At 39.5% G+C, this 26,028-nt stretch overlaps 3 protein-coding genes across 7 annotated transcripts in view; all 3 read right to left on the bottom strand.

Annotated features, from left to right (window-relative positions):
* mroh1 (maestro heat like repeat family member 1) overlaps positions 1-5,790 on the bottom strand; it is a 25,676-nt gene extending 19,886 nt beyond the window's left edge. Inside the window, exons 1-7 of one of the 2 annotated variants that reach the window (XM_022753462.1) lie at positions 5,762-5,790; positions 4,800-4,902; positions 4,429-4,574; positions 3,032-3,163; positions 2,787-2,949; positions 1,465-1,563; positions 1,208-1,359 (exon numbers count right to left, since the gene is read on the bottom strand). In XM_022753462.1, coding sequence (XP_022609183.1) covers positions 1,208-1,359; positions 1,465-1,563; positions 2,787-2,949; positions 3,032-3,163; positions 4,429-4,574; positions 4,800-4,821 — 714 coding nt within the window. In that variant the 5' untranslated portion in view covers positions 4,822-4,902; positions 5,762-5,790. Of the gene's footprint in view, positions 1-1,207; positions 1,360-1,464; positions 1,564-2,786; positions 2,950-3,031; positions 3,164-4,428; positions 4,575-4,799; positions 4,903-5,603; positions 5,670-5,761 lie in introns of those variants that run through there. The other variant, XM_022753461.1, reaches the window with a different exon arrangement.
* Positions 5,791-6,623: 833 nt separating this feature from the next.
* Positions 6,624-13,469, bottom strand: LOC111227816 (neural cell adhesion molecule 1-like). 3 transcript variants are annotated; one of them, XM_022753537.1, is made up of 7 exons: positions 13,375-13,468; positions 13,133-13,262; positions 12,726-12,797; positions 12,383-12,580; positions 10,968-11,105; positions 8,520-8,663; positions 6,624-8,288 (listed from the first exon to the last, which is right to left on the bottom strand). In XM_022753537.1, the coding sequence occupies exons 2-7, from the start codon at positions 13,221-13,223 to the stop codon at positions 8,155-8,157; spliced, it is 777 nt and encodes a 258-aa protein (XP_022609258.1). In that variant the 5' UTR covers positions 13,224-13,262; positions 13,375-13,468; the 3' UTR covers positions 6,624-8,154. The 3 variants fall into 3 exon arrangements, with proteins under 3 accessions (XP_022609258.1, XP_022609260.1, XP_022609259.1); XM_022753538.1 differs by having other exon boundaries at positions 8,258-8,304; positions 13,133-13,461; XM_022753539.1 differs by lacking the exon at positions 10,968-11,105 and having other exon boundaries at positions 13,133-13,469.
* Positions 13,470-15,574: 2,105 nt separating this feature from the next.
* LOC111227815 (neural cell adhesion molecule 1-like) lies at positions 15,575-24,164 on the bottom strand. Of its 2 annotated transcripts, XM_022753536.1 has the most exons (17): positions 24,058-24,161; positions 23,816-23,945; positions 23,409-23,480; positions 23,066-23,263; positions 21,649-21,786; positions 20,842-20,985; positions 20,493-20,610; positions 20,073-20,227; positions 19,824-19,957; positions 19,346-19,481; positions 19,057-19,224; positions 18,712-18,832; positions 18,066-18,195; positions 17,809-17,977; positions 17,405-17,600; positions 17,153-17,269; positions 15,575-16,305 (listed from the first exon to the last, which is right to left on the bottom strand). In XM_022753536.1, exons 2-17 carry the CDS (start codon positions 23,904-23,906, stop codon positions 16,263-16,265), a joined length of 2,130 nt encoding a protein of 709 aa, XP_022609257.1. In that variant the 5' UTR covers positions 23,907-23,945; positions 24,058-24,161; the 3' UTR covers positions 15,575-16,262. The 2 variants fall into 2 exon arrangements, with proteins under 2 accessions (XP_022609257.1, XP_022609255.1); XM_022753534.1 differs by having other exon boundaries at positions 23,816-24,164.
* Between the last annotated feature and the right edge of the window lie 1,864 nt (positions 24,165-26,028).

Below are 26,028 nucleotides of genomic sequence, written 5' to 3'. Positions count from 1 at the left end.
AAAAAATAGATCTAAAAACATCTCAAATCATTACAACATGCATCACAACACAAGAAAAGCTGCGGTGAAATCAGGTATTTTAGCCTGAAACAAATCCTGGACGGACTGAATAACCCCAACTATCCCTTTAACATGGCGCTGAAATGAAAACCAAGAGGTTCTGTAGCTGCCGCACACACACCACACATCCAGTGTGTCCCTCAGTAAGTCTGTACAGAGCAGACAGTGAAGGGTTAATACAGTGTGGAGGAATCATTACTGAGCCTCCTGCTGACAGCAGCTCTTCAAAGAGAGAGAAGTACTGACCCGGTAAAGCTGACTGAGACACTTCCAGCAGGAAAGACCTCAACCCCCCCCACACACACGCACACACACACACACACACACACACACACACACACACACACACACACACACACAGGAAGACACAATGTCAGGTGACAGACATGAGAAACTATCACAGACTTCACAGTCATTACTTGAAAAACTGCCAATTCATTTAGTGCCACATCATCAGAGATGTATATTTTACTTTTCAGGAGGCAGAATGCACTATAGAACAAAAAAATATATGTATAGTAAATGTATGACTATCCTTCAGTTGTTTTCCAGTTTATTTGTTTTCACTGAACTCTTTGTTTGTATATTCATTGGCTTTTGAACCCAGTTGTGAAGGTCATTCCAGTGAACCATCCTCAACTTTAATAGGTTCCCTGCTTTCTGTAATGCAGCACGAAGGCAGAGTGGTTAAATTGTTAACATGGCTTATTATAAACAAACAGTGAATTGTGTGGTTACTCCACTAATAAATTCCCATAGAAAACATTCTTTAACAGGCTCTAGCAGATCGAAAGCATGGTGCTCGTGGTTTACACGTTTCACTAAAATTAGGAACAGAAAATGACACCAGAACAGTGTTCTCACTGCGTTTTCATCATATTTATGGGTAAGATGAGATTCGGAAATTAATTTTTTTGTAATAGGAGTCACTTTTTTTCAGTAGTGCAGTTTTTTTCAAAGGATGCCTTTTGGACTGCCATCATCATCTTTGTATCCTAAAGTCAAAATGTCAAGCTTTACATGTCTTACCTCAGCTTCCTTCCACACGGACTGATCACACAACCTAATGTCAAATGTTCAGTCATTTTTTTCAGTTGTATATCAAAACATCTTGCTCAATACCCCAATATTGACCTCTGTGACATACCTTAGACTCCCTGCTTTGTAACCAATTATTGAAGAGGATGTCAAAAGCAGCATAGATCTCACTGGAGAATGTGTCTTTCCTGACTGTGGGATCTGGAGCCTTGTCCAGGTTGGCCAGGTACTCCAAGATACTGTCGCTGAAATGACACAGGGCTGGAGGGAGAAAACAAAACAGGGGGAGACAGGAAATAAGGGAGGTAGTGTTTCACAATTTTTTTGATTTCAAGAGAGGAGGTAATACACTTCAACAGTTCTTACCGGAAGAGAAGACCCACTTCATGTTGTCCTGTTTGGCCATGCTCAGCATAGGCAACATGGTGCCCAGAATAGCATTCAGGAAGGGTACCATACCATAAACTAGAGAACATGGAGAAGAGAACAGCATTAATGGCACATTATAACTCACCACTTCCTCTGTAAGTAAGGGAGAATGTACATAAGTTAAAAGAAAAACATGGTGGAAGACTTTAATAGTCCTTGTGAGATGTATATTGGCAGATTGAAAATTTAAAATCAATATATTAGCAACATGTTTAATCAGATTGTTTATAAAAATAAAAACAATCTGAATGCATCTTTGTACTGGTCAATTATTCACAGCTTCTAAAACTGGCTTTAGTTTGTACTTCCTCTAAAATTGTACACTATGAAACAGTAAAGCAGCTACTCAGAGACTGACAACACAGAATGATGAGGGTGCTGATCCAGAGCTGAGTCATCTATTATTTATTCATTTAGTATCTGCTCATATTGTCCTGATTTGATATCTATATTTTGATATACAAGATGCAAATGCACATTCAGCATAAAGTAGAGCTATGTTAAATTTTCTAAAGCAACCCCAATCTAGATGTGTTTGACAGCTTTTTTAACTCTTAGCTGTTCTCCTGAGTGTCAGTCAGAACTGTTGTGGCAGGAAGGTTTGGATAACACAGCATGAAACAAAGACTCCAGTTTGAACTTAGGTAATAAGATCAGACATGCTTTAAATATAATGTCACACCAGTAAAATGTGGCTGAAACAGAGCAAAGCATCTTTAATTCACTGTGTCGCTTTGATTCACTTGCTAACCCTCAGTGTCAGTGTGGCTGTAACTGAAACGCCATCTACAGGAGTTTATTCAATTGTAGTGTTTTAAGAATAGGTTTAAGTGTTTTATCTTAGTACAAATTGGCTACTGTGACACTTGGCAGAGCACAAATGATTCAGTAAATAAAGGATAACAGATACCACAATTCAGGCTTAATATAGCCAATACTGATCAATTAAAAGAGTATTGATCAACTCAGAGGCTGTGAATATCCCTACTTGCTGCTAGTATGAGAGCTAGGTCTCAACAGTTTAGATATAGAACACTTAATCATTGTAATTTAAAAAGCACAAGGGACCGCTCCTAAACAAACAGCAAATGCAGTTTTTGGACCAGTTTAACAGGTTCATGTCTTTCTAAACAACCTCTGAATAACTGCCTTGTGAGCTGAAGTTCTGATTTCCTGTTGTGTGTGTGAGTGAGTGTGGTCTTTCTTATGGACTCTTATGTGTTGTTCCTTTGTGTTTGTACATGCAAATATTATCTTACCATTGGAATCAGAGAGGTTGGCTAGTGTTTGGACGACAAAGAAATGAGGTAAGACCCCTGGCTGAAACTTGCTTAGTATCTCCTCCATGATGTCGTTGATGTGCTTGTTACCCACAGCAACCAAGATATTACTGGCTGCCTGCTGCCAGTCAGGGATGACCTCCTGAGAAAACAGAAAGGAATATCATCTATCATCGGCTCTCTGAGGAAACCGAAAAATAAATAATTAACATGGCATATTTTACCTTTGATCGTGTCATCTCATCTGAGGCCAGAGAGATGATGCTTTTTATCCTGGGGGAACTTATTTCCTCTATACTGCAGCCAGCAATCAGCTCAATAGTCTGAAGAATCACAACTCTGTGGCTCACTACCAGCTACAGGAGGAAGAGAAGGAGAAAAAGAAGAAAAGAGATGACCAGGAAGACAAGAGTAACACATACATACAGTATAAAGAGCATATTTAAAATACAACATAAAGACAAAATGGAATACTAATTAAGTGCATGGCATATATTCATTTCCATCTAAAAGCATAAAATATAGTGTACATATCATGTTCAATTTTTGCATTTGGCTTTTGCACAAGTATATACAAAGTAAAATATGACAGAGTATATTACACCATACCAATAAAAAAGGAAACTCATGTACTATGTCACTGATGTTTCCCAAGACATTTCCTCAGAGTGATGATGCCATCATCTGATAATCACATGTGTGAGAGCTGTGACAATATGATAAACACCATTCACAGACACACGCTGATTCAAAACTGGTGAAATTTCTGAGAACAAAATGTGCTACAAATAAAAAACAGAAACAGGCAAAGAACAAACAAACATCAAGCTTGCTTTTCTGTTTGGTAGGTAGACTGATTTTTTCTATGCTATATGCCCATGCAGGCAAAATGTTAGCAGCATAGATTAAGGTTGGGAATTTTTGTATTATAATATTAATATAATACAATATAATATAAAGTAAATTGCACTGTACACAGATTATAAACCGATGTGTCTGTATTTTGGCAAATCCAGTGAATTTAATACCTGACAGGTCAAATGAACTTCATCACTACAGATGAAACATTGACACATACAACTACTATTCTTATTGCAATGTTTACATCTTGTGAATGTGTGAAATCGCTAGATTGAATGTTGATTTACACGCCATTACTGTCTGCAACAGGCCAGCAAACCACATGCTAGGGGCACTATGGCCTTTTAAGTGTGACCGGGTTTAACGGATTAGCAGCAGACTATTGTTAGCTGGGGTTACTCGACAGACATTTCCATCACATAAGTACATAGTTTGCTGAAATCCTGCCTAATGTAGAAGGGTCTAAAAAGAATTTAAAAGCACTTTAAATTAAAGCAAACTTTAAATTGCAACTTCCCCTCTAAATGTGTAAAGTATGATCACACGGAGCACTCACAGCAATTAATTGATATATGTAACTGTGAAGTGTTTTGTGCCAGTTTTAAAACCTGAATGCAAGCATGCACTTATGGTCATGCTTATCTAGCTACAAAACCTATTTGCTTTCTACTTGGTAATGTGCAGTAGGGATACTGATAGCAGCAGCAAGTAACAGTTCCAGGTTACCCAGGTATATTTTAATAGATAGCTGCGGTTTTACCTTTGGGTGTTTCAGGAGGTAGTCCTGACACATTGCTAGCACTCGGTCTGGCTGCTGTTTTCCCAGGGTTAACATAGACTTTCTGACCTGCTCCTGGACCTCTGAGTCTTTATCATTGGCTGCATCTAGTAGAGCCAGGGTCACCTCTAGAGGGAAAACACAATATAAAAGACATATCTGAAGAGGAAGCTTAAAACGTAGGGAGAAATGGAGCTAACACAAATTGCTAGACAAAATTAGCAACACCTTTGCAGTAAAACTATTGGCTAACTAAAAAAAGGAAATATGCATGGCTTAGCTTTCAAGAACAAATGAAATACTGTAACTGAATAGAGGCTGACACAAAGACAAACTGGAAGAGAAGAGCTTACGTTCCACATCTGTCTCATCCATGGTGGACAGCTAGAGTGCTGGCTTCCAGCCAGCAGCTGAGGATCAAGCTTCCCTCCTGGGGGACAGATGGGCAGGGGCTACCTGGAGCCGAAGAGCAAAGTATGATACGTGGATATACAGTGAATATTAATGAAGCGTTCCGCACAATGCCTGGTCTTATATTCAATTAAAATATTTTCTGGTTTGTGTCAGCATTCAGACATAGTAGACAAGTTGGCAGACATTTATTTGCACTGAAAAAAAGCATGCAGCAGTATTTTTCTCTCTTAAACTGTGAATCTTCCCAGGCTAGGAGCAAATGATGCTACACAAGAACAGAGAATATATTTGTCCAGAATAACTGATTTGCTTGTACCACCATAAGGTTGACAAACATTGTCTCATATTGCTCCTCTCATTCACATGACTGACACCAAGACTGACAGCAGACAGACAGGTGATGGTGGGTTACATTACGGCTGTGTGACAGATTCACTAACACAATCATTAAGACATTATTGTTCTCAACCAAAAGCTATAGTAGTCTATTTTGATTAAATTAATCTTCTTTCAAATCTGTCTCTCCAGCTGTCTACAGTTAATCCACCGTTCAAGCTACTACTTTAGCTTTTAACACAACCACCAACTAAAACGGTTACGAAGCAGCTAACTCTAATATAATGTTTAACGTTAACAAAGCTATAACAAGATGATATTAGGGACAAGCACACTTTGCTATGTTAAGCTGAGTAAAACGCTCAGCGTCGTGTCTTTTGTAGCTGGTGTTATAATTCAATAATTACCTTCAACCTGTCCGGGTGGTGATGCTGCTGCAGCGAGCTGTGAGATAACAGTTACATTAGCATGCTAACCTAGCAGCTGCTGCTACGGAAGAGCCGCTAGCGTCCTCACATCACAGACTGAGGGAAAACCACAGACTCTGCTAATAAAGCTAACTTACCAACTCCCAGTGAGTGTCCGCTAAACGACAACCTCTCACGACAACGCTGCTTCTTATCTCAGTTTAGACAAACGGCTTCCCTGTCAGTGACACAGTCAGGGCAGGAGCTGTGTGTCCGACTGCAGGTGTAAACACGCCTGGTCATGTGCTTGTAGTCAGCAGGAACGTATCAGGCAGGGGGCGTACCCAGAGAGTGTCACAGCACCGAAGCACATAGAGCTGCTACCACTGACACTAGATTTCATGTCTGCTGTAGCATTGCTAACGACTGTTTTATGGAGACTGTTATGCAAAACTCAACTTTATAATCAAATGAATAGTTATTGTTTTGTGTTTGTGTATGTCTCATGTTTGTTCCAGGTTTCACTCTAAAAGTAGAAGTATCACAATATAAAAATCCTCTGTTATAGCCAAAAGTGTTGCATTGAAATCTTGCACTAAAGTAAAAGCACAGAAGTAAGGTGTGGGCCTGCCTACTTTCAGAATCAAAAATTAAAGTAGGTCACATGTAATGCAGGGCCCCTAAGAGTACATCGTTATTGCATAGGACTGCTGGAACCACTTTCTTGCTGTAATTGATTGATTGAAAAATCCTCCTGCAGCACTCCAATGGACTGCTTGACCACTTATCTTTTGGAAAAGGACATCTGGAATAAAATCCATTCAAAAACACCTTATTCACATTTTATGACTACAGATTTGATGTCTGTAGAGCGCTTTAATAATGATTTATCAGCATCTATAACCTTTGCTAATGGCTCATTAAAAATTGAGAACCCCTTCATAATGTCATACTAACATTTGAAATTGCACACCAACCTTTAACAACCTATAACTGCCTATTACTGAAAAGAAACACATGTTATGGCCAAAATGTTTTATTTAAACAGTGCACAGTGATACAAGATACTTTTTATCCAAACAACTTGCCGCATAATTTCCTGTATTGTTTTCTCTACATTTGCACTATTTCAAGTTTTGCATGCAGATCATCAACTAGTCTATGCATATGTTGATAAATAGCTGTACCATAAAAAGTCTGCAGTTGGAAATGTTACTGAGCAGTTATAAATGGATTTGTGTTCCAGATGTCCTGCAGCTCTTTTCCAGGGGACAGTCAAACAGTCCATTGTAAAGGTCCCACTAATGAATTAAAGAGCTTAAGCAGACAAGCATGGTGTCCTGTCCGAGGAGAATTGAGTTGAGCTGTTTTTCTCAAGTTCGACCTATAACTGATCCATAAATACTGATCTAAGAAGCATTAGTAAATTATTGATCAACTGTTAATAAAGCTATTAATTACAGTTTTACAGCTCATAAGCCCCCTATAAATGGTGCCTTATCAGAAAGTGGTACCAGATTGTTAATAGTAATGCAATGATATGGAGGCAACATTTTAGTGCTGCAGGTTTAGGTGGATCTCATTTTAATAACTTTGTTTACTTTATTGTGTTTAATCTGTAGAAACACTTCCTATTTCATAATCTGTTTATACAAAGATTGTAATCAGCAAAGTAATAGAAACAATTGTAGTGGAGTTAAAAATACACTATTTTCCTCTGAACTATAGTGAAGTAGAAGTATATAAACAAGTTTATTTAAATGGAAATACTCAAGTAAAGTACAACTCCTAATTGTATTTAAGTGCTGTCTTATATAGTCATGTTTTTCAATGGGCATTTCAGTCATATTCAAACAGCACCTTCAGAAACCTGATTTCCACATCCTGTATCAGTCTTTAATGAGAGTCTAAATCAGCCATGACTCAGCCATCCCTTCAAAACAAACCCTCTGCTCACTCCTGGCACTCCCGTCAGTGCACGTCAAACATCAGCAAGAGATGAGTGAAACAAAGCTATTCACAGAGGATTTGGTAACACAGTGATCCCAAATCAAAAGTTCTTTGTATGATATTTGGAGCCAGTTACAGCATAGCAGGGTATTTAGATTTGAAGTTCAGTGTAAAAATTCAGTGTGAATTATCCAACTATAACTGTCCTGGTCCATTGTCACCATTGGCAGTTTGTCTTAGTGTTTAAATGTGAATTAATCAGGCTAATTGCATAATCTGAGAAAAACTGACAACCGTTTGTGGACAGCCTTTCCAAAATATTTGATATGAGACAAAACATGATTTAGTTACTGGGTTTATTGACTCACGTGATAAATGTAATTACAACAGTATATTAAGGCATACATCTCTGCATATGTAGGCAATTCTAATTGTTTTGACAACCAAAAATGTTTCACCATTGTGCCTCATCTGTCCACCTACATTTCACATCATATGTTTTAAAAACATGTCACACAGATTCAACCAAACACGTCATCTCCAACAGTCTAGCTGTCCTTTAAAGTCAGGATACACTGTCGGATATAATACTGTAGGAGAATTATAAGGCCAGAGACGTATGATCTGATATATTGGGTTTCGGTAGACCGTCCACCAAACAAAGCAAGGAAACATTGTTCTCTGATCCAGCCATCACTTTTTTCACCTCTTCTCTCAGACGCACTTTAGGAGGAGCTGCAGGGGGGCGGCACTAGTGATGTGAAAGTAAAGTAAAAGATAACATCAGTGGTGGTAAATTAAAACCTTACACTTTGACTAATAAAAATTTAATATGTAAATATGAGGAAAAACACAACTAACAACAGAGGGACTAAATCCTACCTAGGCGGTATACTATCAGCAATCTCTATGTCACAAAACACAAATAATTGGTCAACACAATCTTGATCTGAAAAAGCTACTCACCATTGACGACAACAGAGACAGGGAGCTTCTGATTGATGGTCCTTCCTCTGATGTAGGCCTGACACTCATATAGCCCAGCATCCTCTCTCCTCACTTTTTCAATACGGAGTGTGTTATCAGTCAGCTGACGCACACGTTCTCCCTCTGAAGTGAGAGATAGTCGCAAAAGCAAGTGCACAGACAGGGAGCAAAAGACAAACACAAAAAGATTTATTTCTCTAAAGTCATATTTCTTGATGAAGCCCACTGTTCAGACAGTAGTAGCTCTGCAGAGCTCCATCTGCTGCATCACATAGACAGTACAGTATCTAGTGAAAGAAACACTGTGTGCACCTTTATTACTCTTTTTAACATGTAAACATAGAATACAGATTACACCTGACACATATGTTTACATGCAATGTGCATCTGACTCAATACAAGTCATGTCGACCATTATAGACCTGTGAAATCTCTGAGACCTCCTTCTGGCTGGAGTACAACAGAAAGAGACAAACAACTTCCAAAAAAGGCTAATTTGACAAGATTTCCTGAAAGGTCTTAATAGTCTCCGAATAATTCCCATCACACCATTTGAGTTTTGATAGTTTCAAACCGGGTCACATTGATCTTAACCTCAATGTCCCTGCCAAGACGCCTGCCTGAATGTCTGTGTCCATCTAATATTAACATTTGAACCATGTGTCTCTGATGTTTTCATTTGACCAAGTCTAAGAGTCGCCAGAAAACTCCACAGGATGCTGTCATTCACACATTAATCACACTTTGTCCTCACTACTCCCATAAGGCCCTGGGTGTTGGTCCTACCATCAGAAGGGATGTTTTGGTTGCCTCTAAGCCAGTGAACATCCACCTCTGGCTTGCCAGTCACCAGGCATGGCACCATCCCATTTGTGCCCTCCAGAAACTCATGGTAGGTTTTCTGGCTTCCAAATGATGGACCCTCTGACAAAATGACTTCTCTAAAGTCATATTTCTTGATGAAGCCCACTGTTCAGACAGTAGTAGCTCTGCAGAGCTCCATCTGCTGCATCACATAGACAGTACAGTATCTAGTGAAAGAAACACTGTGTGCACCAAACCTTTGGTAATAGTTACATGAGACTGAAATCTAAAGTAGATTTAATCTGTAGGGTGTCAAAATAACATGATATCATAGGCAAAAAGGTGAGGGCTCACTCAAATACAAACTATGTTACTGCAAAGGTGACCTGAGCTCTATTTTTATCTAGGGTTTGCATTTGATGCATCTCAGGGAAGTACAAGTGCTTATTTTTTCACTTTTGGTACCAAAACCTGCAATAATTAATTTACGGAGCCACTTGGGGGCAGTGCAACAAATTCTGAACACAACATTGACATATTTTCAGGACATAAAAAAGGCATTTTCACAGAAGTGCTATTTTCTAATTCAGCAGATATGGAGCAACTTTATTCATTTAAAGTCATGTTTCAGGTTCCAAGTCCAAATATTCACTCTCCTGTTCGTAGCTGTAAACACTGTGCCCATTAGTTCCTGAACCATACAGTACATAGACTCACCTGTAATGTCTCGTTTGACTGTAACTGGCTGTGCTGGATTAACTAAATTATCTAATAAACCTGTACAGAAGAGGTGCACTGATGGCAGCTGGAAAGTCTTGTATCAAACGAGAGCGCAGCATTCATTCATTTACGTTCAGCTCTTCAGCCAGTCAGCCAGCTCAGCAGTCAGCCATTCAGTCAGGCATCTACAGCGCTGAGTGAAGCAGAGGGGCACACGGCTGAACACTACATGCCTATCAAGTGAACCTAAAGTCACACTTAGTTCAGAGTACTAATCAAATACAGTGCTAAAGGTTAGTGAGTTCATAAAAGCGTTTTGTAAGCACAGAAAAACCTTCACACTGCAGGGAAGCCTGTGAGGGAAATTCCTCCCTATATCTATTTGAAAACAGACTAACTTAAACAGAGAGTGAGTCTGATGAAATGCTCCTTTATTACTCTTTTTAACATGTAAACATAGAATACAGATTACACCTGACACATATGTTTACATGCAATGTGCATCTGACTCAATACAAGTCATGTCGACCATTATAGACCTGTGAAATCTCTGAGACCTCCTTCTGGCTGGAGTACAACAGAAAGAGACAAACAACTTCCAAAAAAGGCTAATTTGACAAGATTTCCTGAAAGGTCTTAATAGTCTCCGAATAATTCCCATCACACCATTTGAGTTTTGATAGTTTCAAACCGGGTCACATTGATCTTAACCTCAATGTCCCTGCCAAGACGCCTGCCTGAATGTCTGTGTCCATCTAATATTAACATTTGAACCATGTGTCTCTGATGTTTTCATTTGACCAAGTCTAAGAGTCGCCAGAAAACTCCACAGGATGCTGTCATTCACACATTAATCACACTTTGTCCTCACTACTCCCATAAGGCCCTGGGTGTTGGTCCTACCATCAGAAGGGATGTTTTGGTTGCCTCTAAGCCAGTGAACATCCACCTCTGGCTTGCCAGTCACCAGGCATGGCACCATCCCATTTGTGCCCTCCAGAAACTCATGGTAGGTTTTCTGGCTTCCAAATGATGGACCCTCTGACAAAGAAGAAGACTGGGATTAGAAAGATTAGGATGCCCACCTTCTGTGGTGTAAAGCAACAAGGGAGCTGGTTCATTAGACAAGTGCTGATATACTCAACATAACCAATTTTAACCCTTTCACAACTATTGCTCACTACTGTGGACAGCTATTCAAAAGTCAATTTCTTGTTTATGTCTGGCTTTGGATGGTAAAGTTGTGTATCAGTCACTACAGTGGACAGTCTTTGAAAACCCAAGAGCTACAACCAGATGTAAGTGCAGCTAAAAACCTAAACATCTGTATGTCTGGTGATACACCAGCTGTGCCAAGCACCACAGGAATGTATGTCCAGTCCCTCTATAGAGGAAGACTGTTGCACATGGTGATAACAAGTAACATCGTGGGAACAATATGATTCTTAGATTTGTCATATATTGATTTTATACAAGCAGAAAATTACAATTAATCAAGTGTCAGCTAAAGTGGACATCATGCATTACTGGTTATAACTTAGAATACAAATCATGTTGTACTAAAACTTTACAAATGGGTTATAATTTAGTCTATAGTAACATTTTCTCAGTAAATACGTCCATATCTATTAGAATTATGTCATTTGCAGGATGTTTTCAACAAAGACAATATTTTGTCGATTAAGTCGATTGTGTTACTGGCATCTGACCATCATTTTGTATGTCAAAGACATAGAAAAAGAAAGCATCAAGTCCTCACAACTGAGATGCTGGAACCTGCAAAATGTCGCCAGAGAGCTGCTGAATTTTTTTTTTTTACCAGCAAATCGATTAATGGACTAATAGTTGCAGCTCTAGATATAGTTTTTTATTAATTCAATATTAATTAATTTTTGTATTATTTGCAAAACAATAAATACAACAATACAATAGTCAGAGCTAAAACATAGAGAGAAAAAGTATCCTCACGATGTGACACACTGTAGTTTGGGTTGTTTTTCAAAGCCCAGGTTGAATATATGTTGAAATAGGCAAAAGTATTTGTTTTACAGTAAAAAATTCACATTTAATGTTCACAGCTTTCATAAAGTACACTGTTCTATTTATCACACTATTACTGTGTATTAATTACAATGAAAGTTAATCGCATGCTGTCCACCAGAGTGGACATGTCAGAAACTTCATAAAAAATACATGTAAACAAAAATATAAAATTCTAAATATTTTCTTCATGTCCAGTGAAGTATAAAAACACCAACAACATAACTGACTATATAAGTGTGTGTGTGTGTGTGAGAGAGCAGCCTGTTGTTACATACCATAAATATACAGCTGTATGTCAATCTTGTCCTGGTGTCCGCTGTCGAAGTCACACAGACAGCTGTACTTTCCTGCATCATTCATTGTGGCCTTCTTAATGCTCAGTTTAGAGGAGGACTCATCTATCCCTGACACCTTTTCTTCATCATCAATGTCTTCCTCATCCTTCTGCCACGTTATAGTTCCCTCTCCTCCAGCTAGGACAGAAGACAAGAAGGGAGGGAGGAAAGGAGGGAATGAATATAAAAGTGGAGACTTATTTTTCTTGAGAAGAGGTTCAAACTGACATTTTTTATTCACACAGACAAGTGCCATTAGTCATCAAATGAAGAAGTGACTCACCTTTACACAACAATACGATCTCTTCTCCCACCTGCACATCTTGTTTACTGGCAATGATGTTCATCCTTGCATCTATAGGAAGGAGTTGCACATTTTATAAAAACGTTGACCACAATGAGCTTTTAAAGTGAAAACACTGTTATTAATTAATTAAGTAATTAATCCACCTTTCCGCCTGCAGAAAGGTGTCAACTGTGTGTAGGATTGTGTTTTCTAACTGTTTCAACAGGCAGAAAAACTTGTATTTCCCCCGTTCATTCAGGCACTTTAGATTTGAGACAAAAACTGTCAAATATTGGTTATTTCCTGAGTTATTACCTGCTTACACTTAAGAAGCTTTCTTTTGCTCACAGTCTGGATTTTTGATCCATGCAGTGTGTATGAAAACATATCATCACAAGTCTTACCTGTGCCATACGCAAGCAGCAGCAGCAAGGCCAGTTTCAGGAGAGCTGATTGGTTAGTCATGTTCACCATGCAGCAGGTTACCAATCCCATAACCTTTTAAATGTGAACTCTGCAGTTTCTCTGTTGAGTCTGAAAGTCAGGAGGAACACAACTGGACAAAATGCTCAAATGCTGATCTAGTGAAATTTACAAACCTAACTAAAGATCTGCTACACAACAAAAACACGTCAAATATCTTCACCTCAGCATCACACTGACATGCTGACACCTGTTGTTGCCAAACCACCTACAATAAGTATGAGAGGCAGAGGGTCTCTGCAAGAGGTTATATAGGGGCCCAACAACTGAGATGAGAGGAAATGTGAGAGGGGAAGGGGAAAGAGAGAGAGAGAGAGAGAGAGAGAGAGAGAGAGAGAGAGAGAGAGAGAGAGAGAGAGAGAGGACGAGAGAGAGACAGAGAGAGAGAGACAGAGAGAGAGAGAGAAGGCACTAGTCTCCCATCCCTCCTTCAACCCCAACATACTGTTTTTCTGAGAAATGGGAGGTGATGACATGAATGATGTCTGTCCCTCTCTCTGTCCTGTAGAAGTTATCTCACGACTGTGCAGATCTCAGACTCTGTCTTCAGTAAGTGGACGTAGCTAGTTGTTGGTAACATATAGGATAGTCAAGTGGGAGCATTTCTGTCTTCAGAGAATCAATAAATTTAAATTCATTAAATTATTTTTTGTCACAGATTTAAGAAACTCATTGTTCATGAAAACTGCTTTTCTGAGAGACAATAAACCAAGGGCATAGGTTTGCATATGGAGGTCAGAGACATGTCCCCTCCAATATTTTGGGAGGACAGAAATGTCCCTATCACTATTTGAGTAAACTTGTGTGCGTTTTGAGTGAATTCATATCAAGCCTCCAAGAAACTACGCCTCCAAGACAACAGATTTAGGCATGAAAATAATTGCCAATGCTTGAGGTCTGGACTGACACTGATAACTGATCAGTGTCAGCACATTGCTCCACTCTCTCCTCCTCCGTCAAGGCTCAGTTAATTGGAAGAGCTTCCCTGCTTCCCTGCAGTTCCCAAGACTGCCTGAAAATATAGGTGTAGCCCTAATCCCTACACGGTCCAGTCAATTACCAGGTTTACAGCTAGTGTTTTTTTTTTTTTTTTGGCAACAATGCAGGAAGAAACCAACTCAGCAACCGGCACTCGGCCGACCAGTGATGGAAATACGATCAGTCAGCCAGTCAGGGACATTCTAGGTTATAGGGCTGGCCCCCGCTGCTGCAGTCCAGCCAAAAATAAATCAGATTTTCTTGCTTACACTTACCTACATCTCACATGCAGATAGGTTTGGTTTCATTTTCCTAGGTTTCAAAGTATCAGCATCCACATCAGTACCATTGCGATGAATTGAATTCGGTTTGTGTTGAAAGTTAAACTGTTAAAAAATATTCACCAGCAAACTCTCTTTCCAGTGACAGTGTCATATTCTATACCACAAATGGTAAGGAGTTTTCACAGAGACAATTTCCTTAGCACAAAATAGTTTCACAAAAGGTATTCTGCTCTTCATGTGCCCAGCAGGCTAGAGCAAAACCCTTTTCTGCTGATAGCTCATTTTATATTTATTCAAGCCGGGGGAAAATCAGCCATCTTTCATACCTTCAGGTGGTGAGTCTCTGACAATTTGTCACTTGCATTCATCAAAGTCATCACTGCACAATATTTGCATCTGGAATCAGTCAAGTTCACGTCTTGTCTTCAGTCTTTTTTAAGAGCTTAATCTCATCTTTCAAACATGTTACTAAAGATGCGACTAAAATACAAACAAACAAACAAACAAACAAACAAACATGTAGTTGGTGAATACAAAAGACATAAAGCTGTTTTACAATCCATGTTTTATCAAACACAAAGATGTAACAACAACTGTATGTACAACCATGTACAGTGTTCAGTACAATATTACAAGAATCTCAAAACACTTGAATATGTTCAGGTAATTTATGTCAAGCTATCTTCTACACAAAAAAGCTGCACCCGATTTATTTTCACATATTTGATTACTGTAAATAATGATATGACTATAAGTATAAGATAACTTACAACATTAGTCCGCTTTGCTTGGCGTATGTTTTCCTATTATTACAGGTACTTGAAAAAGTTCTCATAATAAAAGTTGCTTTTAATTACAGGTTCCCTAAGTGGGAAGTATTAGTTGCTGACTATGAATTTTCACGCAAAAGTGCGGAACAGTAAAGCTGGGTACAAATATGGCTTTAAATCCAAAGCCTTTCATCATGAATATCTCTCATGTATGGCTAAAAAATAATAAATATCAGTGCATAATAATTACGTTAAGGTTAGTTAAGTTTGGTTCCAACTGAAGTGGCCTTTAAATGGCCTATAATAGTGCTCAATGTCATGATACAGTGTCATTTAATCTAAAAAAAAAAAAAAAAAAAAGATGTCTAATTGTTTACACAACCATTAAAAAGTTACTAACAATAAAGATATTTAAAATGACATCACTAATACAAACACATTTTTGGATGTTAAACAAAGTTGATTTGCACAAGACAGTCATGGTATGGTTAAAGAAAGAGTAAAATAAAATAAGACCTTGTGTCTGTATCAAACATTCGCTAGGTAAACGTTTGTTGTGTCCTTTAGAATATTTTTGAAAATGAAATAGTAACAACAATTTTACCCTGTAAAACACAGACATCAATATCACTCTGTTAAGGAGATTTTGTCTCTTAAGTTTAGCTTGAAGTGATCTACATCAGAGCAGACAGAGATAGAAAATGACCCATTCACCTGCCTGTGGTCTGTGTCAGCACAATTCTGTCTAGAGAGGCTGAACACACACCTGCTGCTATCTCACTCCAAAAGCACAGAGGTTTGAAGAAGACCAGTTTTAACACACTGTGACAAAATCAGTCAGTTTCCTACAGTGTGACAGCACATTTGACCTTTCCCATGGCAGATGTATCCAATGTAGAGATCGCTGAGTGTTCTGAGTCAGCGGTTGTGACCAGGTGTTTAATAGTTTCTCTTGTTGTCTACGCAGTTCACTGGCACATGTTTTACTCTCATGTTTCTCGTTTCACCAGTTTCTGGCCTCACGCGTTGGCAATGGGCAGCTCTCTGTCTGGTTGTGTTTTCCTGTGGGCAAAGAAATGACTTATTAGTGAAATATTGGGATAAAACTAATTCTCAAAACTTAAAACTCAAAGAACCTCAATTCAAAGTGGAGTTTAAAAACGACTTTCTGCTATATATTTGCTCTTCACGTGACTCTCACTTAGGATAAATGCAATATGTTTTTAATGTTCCTCAGCTCAAACACTGATGTTGACATAGTCAGACTGTCATACTAACACATGTAGCAGCTGTTCATGGTGATAGTTTGTTTGTAGGAGTCCATGAAAGTCTTTGACAACAAACTACAGCCAGAGAGACTGTGGCTGCATGTTCTGGTTGGATGAGGCAGACATATTTTTCAGCAACATAAAGAGGTGTCAGGATCGTAAAACAAGCCTATAGCCTGGTTTATCAAATAAATGGCTATAGTGAACTAGAAAAATACTCATAATGTGAAGACAAAACCAAATCAAATGTAAAACTAATAAAACTGCAACTAATGTACTGTACAATGCACTGTACATATTTTATTTTGGGGTTGTATGTATGTTGAGAAAATGCACTTTCAATTTAGGTTTTGGTATGTAATTTCAGTTAGGCTCTTTTCTGTTTCTTTGTGCATTTTATGTAATTTAAGTTATGTAACTAGTTATCTTTTAGGCACCTATTATTTATGAGGATGTACAATTTGGTTTCTGCTCATTCCTGTGGCTGAATGTGGAGAGACCTGACTTGGATAAAAGAGTAAAAGGAAGCAGCTTACAGCAGGTAATTACATGAAGGTGTTAAACTTGTAATCCTCAATTTTCACATATCATTCAATTCTATATATCCATGTAGGTTTTTGTGAACTGTGCATACAACATACTCATGTTTGGTGAGGGGGGCTTTGTCGCAGGTGACCTCTTTGAGCTGCCCCCCCTCCGTGGTGACTGCCTTTTGCATACTGCCTCTAGGAGTGGACAGACCCTTCAGCTTCACATCTCTGCAGCCAGGACACACAACGAGGTTTGAATTACAATGATGAAAATCTGCTGACATATTCAATGTTTTGTGCACATCGACACATTTCCTCAAAGGCTTTTCCGAAAGGTTTCTCTTCACCGTCACACCAGCTTACCCATTAGTGGCTCCTGCTCCTTCTTCAAGCAGTTTGAGGCCTGGAACTTTCTGTCCAAACAGTTTCACACCGATGGACATGAGAAGACCACAGCGATTTCTGTAGCAGCAGGTGGCATCTACCACCAGGAACACCAACAGGAAGATGACCATGACAATGCCAACCACGCTGCCTTTGGTCATAGTGCGGCTGCTCACTTTGAGAAGAGATGACAAAGTCTAGATGACAAAACTGAACGTATGGCAAACACCTTCATTGTGGCAAGCAACACACTGTTGATGTATAATTAATCTCAGATCTATTTGTATCATCTCTCTCAGTTGATTATGGTAAACTAGAAGCTAAGACACATTTTCTGGCTGGTACGCTAAAGTGTGTGGTGGTGGAAGTAGCAGGCCACATACCAGGTTGTTCTGCGATGGTGAAGTTTAACGTTGCAGGGATAGAGGAACCATTAGCATTGACTGCTATGACTTCCAGTTGATAGTCTGACCCAAAAGACAGGTCTTGAAGGGAGACAGCGTCTGAATCAGACAACAGCTTCATCTCTTTCCACTCAGCCCCTTCTGTATCCTGGTTAAAGAGAGCAGAGGAGAGGGAGGATCAAAGTCAGGGGAAAAAAAGGACCAAAGAAGAGGAAGAGAGTGAGAGAGCCTCGTACCTGTCTGTATCGCACGTTGAAGTGCAGCAGAGGCATCCCACTGTCATCGATCTGTTTAAGAGGGACAGAGAAGGAGTTGCCCTCGACTTTTATCTCATCAGACGACAGCACTGGACTGTCGGGTTCACCTACAGGCAGGAAGCAGAGAGGGAGGAAAGAACTGATGTCCACAGATTTGCACAGTCATGAATATTAATTAACACCTTATCATTCGATGTAGTTAAACTGCTTTATCTGGGCTACATACAGCTTGACTGAGCATGTGACTTTATTATTTTATAATGTGCATTACCTCCTGATTGACAGTAGATTACATGGTGTCGTCAACATCATCAGTGAACATCAGGCAGCAGAAGATGATGTCATGGGAATGTTATGATGATGTTTGTATGAGAGATGAATAAGAAAAATTAGTGATAGCAGATATATAGATACAGACAGGAAGATATACACCACATGCAGCATACGCATGTGTACTCTACATTGTGCATCAATAAATGCACATCATTATACATTCATGCAAATGTATAAATGTACAAATTCCTTCACACACACACACTGAATATGTAGTTAATGCGCCACACATATTGCATGAGATGTGGATTTGGTGTGTGCTGTCACTGTCTGATGTAATGTGTAGCACTTACGAATTCCCTCGGTACGAATTTTGTTTGTGTGAGAGAACTGTCCCACTCCTACTGCATTCAAGGCAGCCAAACGCACCTCGTACAATGTGTACGGCTTGAGGGCGGTGATAGCAAGAGGATCTGTAAAAGCACGCGCGCACACACACACACACACACACACACACACAAAAAGGCACATCATTTTTGTACAAACACATTATTACATTTGTACTTGTATATATAAAGGGAGAATACAGTTTAAGCTATAAGCAGTATAAGGTGTAATGATTCACCAACTGATTTGTTTCTTCATGGAGAATCATGACACACAACTGCAAAGCCTCTATGTGGAGCAGATGATCTACCTGAAGCTGGTACTGTGACCTCCTTCCACTGTTCTGCCTCACTTTGCCTCCACTGCAGGACAAAACTTGTGATTTCCGTTCCTCCGTTCATGGGTAAAGTTTTGAGGGAAAAGAGGACTGAGGTCGGTCCAGGTGAGACTGACAGGTAGAAAGGAGGACCGGGATTGGCTGTGTGTCAGGAAGCAGAGCGGAGGATTGAAGAAGGGAAAACAAATGTTAGAAAATGGCATAGAAACATGTCTGTGTGAAACATGGTTACAGAAATACAAAGCTGGACATAAACTCTTACTGTGGATGGCCACATCTCTGGATGCATTTCTAGAGGTGCTAACAGCCATGCAGGAATACAGTCCGCCATCAGAGGGCATTATCTCATTTATCAACAACACACCATCCACCGCACGCACGTGACCAGGAGTAGAGTCCTGACAGAGGCAGAAGAAAAAACTGAAAATCACACATTAAAAAATACAGCTCATACAGATTATCATTGCAAACCCACATCCTGGCCACATGTTGCCATCATCATCATCATCATCATCATCATCATCATCATCATCATCATCATCATCATCATCATCATAAATGTAATGAGCTTTGTTGTAAATGTAAACACTCAGTGTTGTGTTGGAGTTAACTGGAGTGTTCTTTGTTGAGCCATAGATAAAAGCCATAATCATATTACATATATCATTGTTTCAGTTTTGCTGCCTGAAGGTGAATGTGTGCAGTGGAGTTTATGAGTGTACATGTCCATACAGTCTCACCAGAGTTTGTCCATTGTGCTTGTTGAACCAGTGCAGCTCAGGCAGAGGATGGCCAGAGACGTTACAGGACACAGATACAGGCTGACCCACTGACACACTCAGCTGCTCTGCTGACACAAACACTTCTGGGGCCTCTGAAATCAAACATTTCAGTTATAATGACAGTATTCAACTGACCAAAGTTCAGACACATCACTATAGTACAACAGGATAAAGTAAAAAGTCAAAGTGCTACAGAACTGAACCAACCAAAGACATGAAGTGTGATGGTTGCACTGTCCTCAGCTATCTTGTTGGTGGCGGTGCAGACGTACTCCCCATAGTCGCCTCTGGCAACAGAGTGTATAGTCAACTGGCTGCGGTCTGAGTTAAACTGATGGCGTGAAGGGTCAAATGTCACCGGCCTGTGAGCAGAGAGTGAAGAGCAAAATACACATTGAATGATGTTGTAGTGATTCATTATTGTAAATATGAGACAGATATTTACAGCCACAACTTTATGAAGCGGGATAAGAGGACGAAAGAGGCCAGAGGAGGAAGAAGGGTGATGCCCCAGAACATTTACAAAGCTGATAAGGGAATTTCTTGGCTTAGAGAGAGAACAGGTTCAGTTCAGCTACAATGCTCATATTATAAACACAATGCATAAAATCTCTCTCAAGGTCTTACATGGTCCAGGTGATATTGGGTTTCGGTAGACCGTCCACCAAACAAAGCAAGGAAACATTGTTCTCTGATCCAGCCATCACTTTTTTCACCTCTTCTCTCAGACGCACTTTAGGAGGAGCTGCAGGGGGGCGGCACCAGTGATGTGAAAGTAAAGTAAAAGATAACATCAGTGGTGGTAAATTAAAACCTTACACTTTGACTAATAAAACTTTAATATGTAAATATGAGGAAAAACACAACTAACAAAAGAGGGACTAAATCCTACCTAGGCGGTATACTATCAGCAATCTCTATGTCACAAAACACAAATAATTGGTCAACACAATCTTGATCTGAAAAAGCTACTCACCATTGACGACAACAGAGACAGGGAGCTTCTGATTGATGGTCCTTCCTCTGATGTAGGCCTGACACTCATATAGCCCAGCATCCTCTCTCCTCACTTTTTCAATACGGAGTGTGTTATCAGTCAGCTGACGCACACGTTCTCCCTCTGAAGTGAGAGATAGTCGCAAAAGCAAGTGCACAGACAGGGAGCAAAAGACAAACACAAAAAGATTTATTTCTCTAAAGTCATATTTCTTGATGAAGCCCACTGTTCAGACAGTAGTAGCTCTGCAGAGCTCCATCTGCTGCATCACATAGACAGTACAGTATCTAGTGAAAGAAACACTGTGTGCACCTTCATTACTCTTTTTAACATGTAAACATAGAATACAGATTACACCTGACACATATGTTTACATGCAATGTGCATCTGACTCAATACAAGTCATGTCGACCATTATAGACCTGTGAAATCTCTGAGACCTCCTTCTGGCTGGAGTACAACAGAAAGAGACAAACAACTTCCAAAAAAGGCTAATTTGACAAGATTTCCTGAAAGGTCTTAATAGTCTCCGAATAATTCCCATCACACCATTTGAGTTTTGATAGTTTCAAACCGGGTCACATTGATCTTAACCTCAATGTCCCTGCCAAGACGCCTGCCTGAATGTCTGTGTCCATCTAATATTAACATTTGAACCATGTGTCTCTGATGTTTTCATTTGACCAAGTCTAAGAGTCGCCAGAAAACTCCACAGGATGCTGTCATTCACACATTAATCACACTTTGTCCTCACTACTCCCATAAGGCCCTGGGTGTTGGTCCTACCATCAGAAGGGATGTTTTGGTTGCCTCTAAGCCAGTGAACATCCACCTCTGGCTTGCCAGTCACCAGGCATGGCACCATCCCATTTGTGCCCTCCAGAAACTCATGGTAGGTTTTCTGGCTTCCAAATGATGGACCCTCTGACAAAGAAGAAGACTGGGATTAGAAAGATTAGGATGCCCACCTTCTGTGGTGTAAAGCAACAAGGGAGCTGGTTCATTAGACAAGTGCTGATATACTCAACATAACCAATTTTAACCCTTTCACAACTATTGCTCACTACTGTGGACAGCTATTCAAAAGTCAATTTCTTGTTTATGTCTGGCTTTGGATGGTAAAGTTGTGTATCAGTCACTACAGTGGACAGTCTTTGAAAACCCAAGAGCTACAACCAGATGTAAGTGCAGCTAAAAACCTAAACATCTGTATGTCTGGTGATACACCAGCTGTGCCAAGCACCACAGGAATGTATGTCCAGTCCCTCTATAGAGGAAGACTGTTGCACATGGTGATAACAAGTAACATCGTGGGAACAATATGATTCTTAGATTTGTCATATATTGATTTTATACAAGCAGAAAATTACAATTAATCAAGTGTCAGCTAAAGTGGACATCATGCATTACTGGTTATAACTTAGAATACAAATCATGTTGTACTAAAACTTTACAAATGGGTTATAATTTAGTCTATAGTAACATTTTCTCAGTAAATACGTCCATATCTATTAGAATTATGTCATTTGCAGGATGTTTTCAACAAAGACAATATTTTGTCGATTAAGTCGATTGTGTTACTGGCATCTGACCATCATTTTGTATGTCAAAGACATAGAAAAAGAAAGCATCAAGTCCTCACAACTGAGATGCTGGAACCTGCAAAATGTCGCCAGAGAGCTGCTGAATTTTTTTTTTTTACCAGCAAATCGATTAATGGACTAATAGTTGCAGCTCTAGATATAGTTTTTTATTAATTCAATATTAATTAATTTTTGTATTATTTGCAAAACAATAAATACAACAATACAATAGTCAGAGCTAAAACATAGAGAGAAAAAGTATCCTCACGATGTGACACACTGTAGTTTGGGTTGTTTTTCAAAGCCCAGGTTGAATATATGTTGAAATAGGCAAAAGTATTTGTTTTACAGTAAAAAATTCACATTTAATGTTCACAGCTTTCATAAAGTACACTGTTCTATTTATCACACTATTACTGTGTATTAATTACAATGAAAGTTAATCGCATGCTGTCCACCAGAGTGGACATGTCAGAAACTTCATAAAAAATACATGTAAACAAAAATATAAAAATTCTAAAATATTTTCTTCATGTCCAGTGAAGTATAAAAACACCAACAACATAACTGACTATATAAGTGTGTGTGTGTGTGTGAGAGAGCAGCCTGTTGTTACATACCATAAATATACAGCTGTATGTCAATCTTGTCCTGGTGTCCGCTGTCGAAGTCACACAGACAGCTGTACTTTCCTGCATCATTCATTGTGGCCTTCTTAATGCTCAGTTTAGAGGAGGACTCATCTATCCCTGACACCTTTTCTTCATCATCAATGTCTTCCTCATCCTTCTGCCACGTTATAGTTCCCTCTCCTCCAGCTAGGACAGAAGACAAGAAGGGAGGGAGGAAAGGAGGGAATGAATATAAAAGTGGAGACTTATTTTTCTTGAGAAGAGGTTCAAACTGACATTTTTTATTCACACAGACAAGTGCCATTAGTCATCAAATGAAGAAGTGACTCACCTTTACACAACAATACGATCTCTTCTCCCACCTGCACATCTTGTTTACTGGCAATGATGTTCATCCTTGCATCTATAGGAAGGAGTTGCACATTTTATAAAAACGTTGACCACAATGAGCTTTTAAAGTGAAAACACTGTTATTAATTAATTAAGTAATTAATCCACCTTTCCGCCTGCAGAAAGGTGTCAACTGTGTGTAGGATTGTGTTTTCTAACTGTTTCAACAGGCAGAAAAACTTGTATTTCCCCCGTTCATTCAGGCACTTTAGATTTGAGACAAAAACTGTCAAATATTGGTTATTTCCTGAGTTATTACCTGCTTACACTTAAGAAGCTTTCTTTTGCTCACAGTCTGGATTTTTGATCCATGCAGTGTGTATGAAAACATATCATCACAAGTCTTACCTGTGCCATACGCAAGCAGCAGCAGCAAGGCCAGTTTCAGGAGAGCTGATTGGTTAGTCATGTTCACCATGCAGCAGGTTACCAATCCCATAACCTTTTAAATGTGAACTCTGCAGTTTCTCTGTTGAGTCTGAAAGTCAGGAGGAACACAACTGGACAAAATGCTCAAATGCTGATCTAGTGAAATTTACAAACCTAACTAAAGATCTGCTACACAACAAAAACACGTCAAATATCTTCACCTCAGCATCACACTGACATGCTGACACCTGTTGTTGCCAAACCACCTACAATAAGTATGAGAGGCAGAGGGTCTCTGCAAGAGGTTATATAGGGGCCCAACAACTGAGATGAGAGGAAATGTGAGAGGGGAAGGGGAAAGAGAGAGAGAGAGAGAGAGAGAGAGAGAGAGAGAGAGAGAGAGAGAGAGAGAGAGACAGAGAGAGGGAGGGAGAGAGAGAGAGAGAGATAGAGAGACAGAGACAGAGAGAGAGGGAGAGAGAGAGAGAGAGAGAGAGAGAGAGAGAGAGAGAGAGAAAGCACTAGTCTCTCATCCCTCCTTCAACCCCAACAGGGTTACTGTTACTGTTCTGAGAAATGGGAGGTGATGACATGAATGACGTCTTTCCCTCTCTCCGTCCTGTTGAATATCTGTTACCTCACAACTGTGTCTACCTGTCCTATCTGTCTGTATTTTTTTACTTCTTTTGTTTTCTTTCTTCTCCTCTCTCTCTCTCTCACTCTCTCTCTCTCCCTCCAGGCTACCGGATGAAAGCAGGGGGGGCAGCTCCCCACAGGGGAAGAAAAGATGGAGAAAGATATTTCTATCATTCCATCGTTTTTTCCTCTCCCATTTAAAAAGGGTCACATTCTTCTCAAGCACACGGACCAAACTGCACATACAGTGCCAAATTCACATCTGCTGAAAACATACATCCTGTAGGAGGCTGAAATCAACAAACCTCTCTGACAAAGAATCTTTTCTTAACTTTGAGAAACAGCTCATATTCAGTGATCACAAAAGAAAGAGTTCAAAAACAAGTTTTTGTATAAGTAGCCAAAGTCTAGTCAGTGATAGTAGTAAGTGGTATGTAGAAATATTCCCAGGGGGTTGAATTGGCATGGAAGGGTACATAAAATGTAATAATTTACAATTTGACTTGTAAAAATAATAAAAGCATGTGTGTTGCTAATAATAGTAATAGTTTCACTGTTCCATTTAAATGTCCTGGTATTGTACATGCTGGCTCACTGTCATGACACTGTGATTATGTGATTAGTAACACCTGTGCTCTACCACCATGACAGTCAAATTGATTGCTTTGAAATGTAGGGCTACAGTGCCTAAATGAACCCTAACTCTAATCCTGCCTAAATGAAACGCAGCCATCTTTAACTTTAGTACTTACACCTGTGTTTGACAAGATGCCACTGTTAGACATACAAAGTTTGTCTAATCAGTCGTCTCTCAGCAAATCTGGCTGGCTTCAGGGCTTTGACAATGAACATCCTAAACCTGGTGAGCTCTTCATGGTCAGTATCAAAGTTACACACTCATGCACATGTGCGCGCGTGTACACACACACACACACACACACACACATACACACACACACAGAATGCACAGTATCAGTCAATATCACTGACAGATTGAATCGGTCAAAATTTTCATCAAATTCTCTGCCTGAAAGACCTGAAAAAATGTAAAATAAAATTGTTTCATGATAATGTAAACATTATTAAAACAGACCTACTGACCTACACATCTTCCATTTAATGTTTTTGGTAGACGTGCTCTTCTACAATTTCACAAATTACAGAGTATTCAGTGAAAAGAGGAGGCAGAAAGGCAATAGGCATTTCACAGAAGAAAAAAGGCACAGGTGTTACCAATGACATTAATGATGGTTCTGTTTTATTAAGTGTCCCAGGAAGTCAGGACAGTGAGCCAGCATGCACAATGCCAGGACCTAGGAACTGAAGCAGCTAAATGGGATTCACCTGTCACTCATTTCATTATTTACAGCTGTGATTTTTCTACTGTGACATGTCGAATGTCTGCTGTGAAAAAGACCTATGAAATATTTATATAGGACGTTCATCACAGACTGTGATAAAAGTGTCAACGTAATGACCCTCTGTGACTGAAACACCCAAACAAACACACACGCACGCACACACATACAGTTTACGTCACTGCCCTTTCATCTATG

This window comes from Seriola dumerili, unplaced genomic scaffold, assembly GCF_002260705.1.
Source record: "Seriola dumerili isolate Sdu_G_001 unplaced genomic scaffold, Sdu_1.0 BDQW01000191.1, whole genome shotgun sequence".
NCBI lineage: Eukaryota > Metazoa > Chordata > Actinopteri > Carangiformes > Carangidae > Seriola > Seriola dumerili.
Note: the sequence above shows the minus strand (reverse complement) of the source record. Positions and strands in the feature narration are given on the sequence as shown.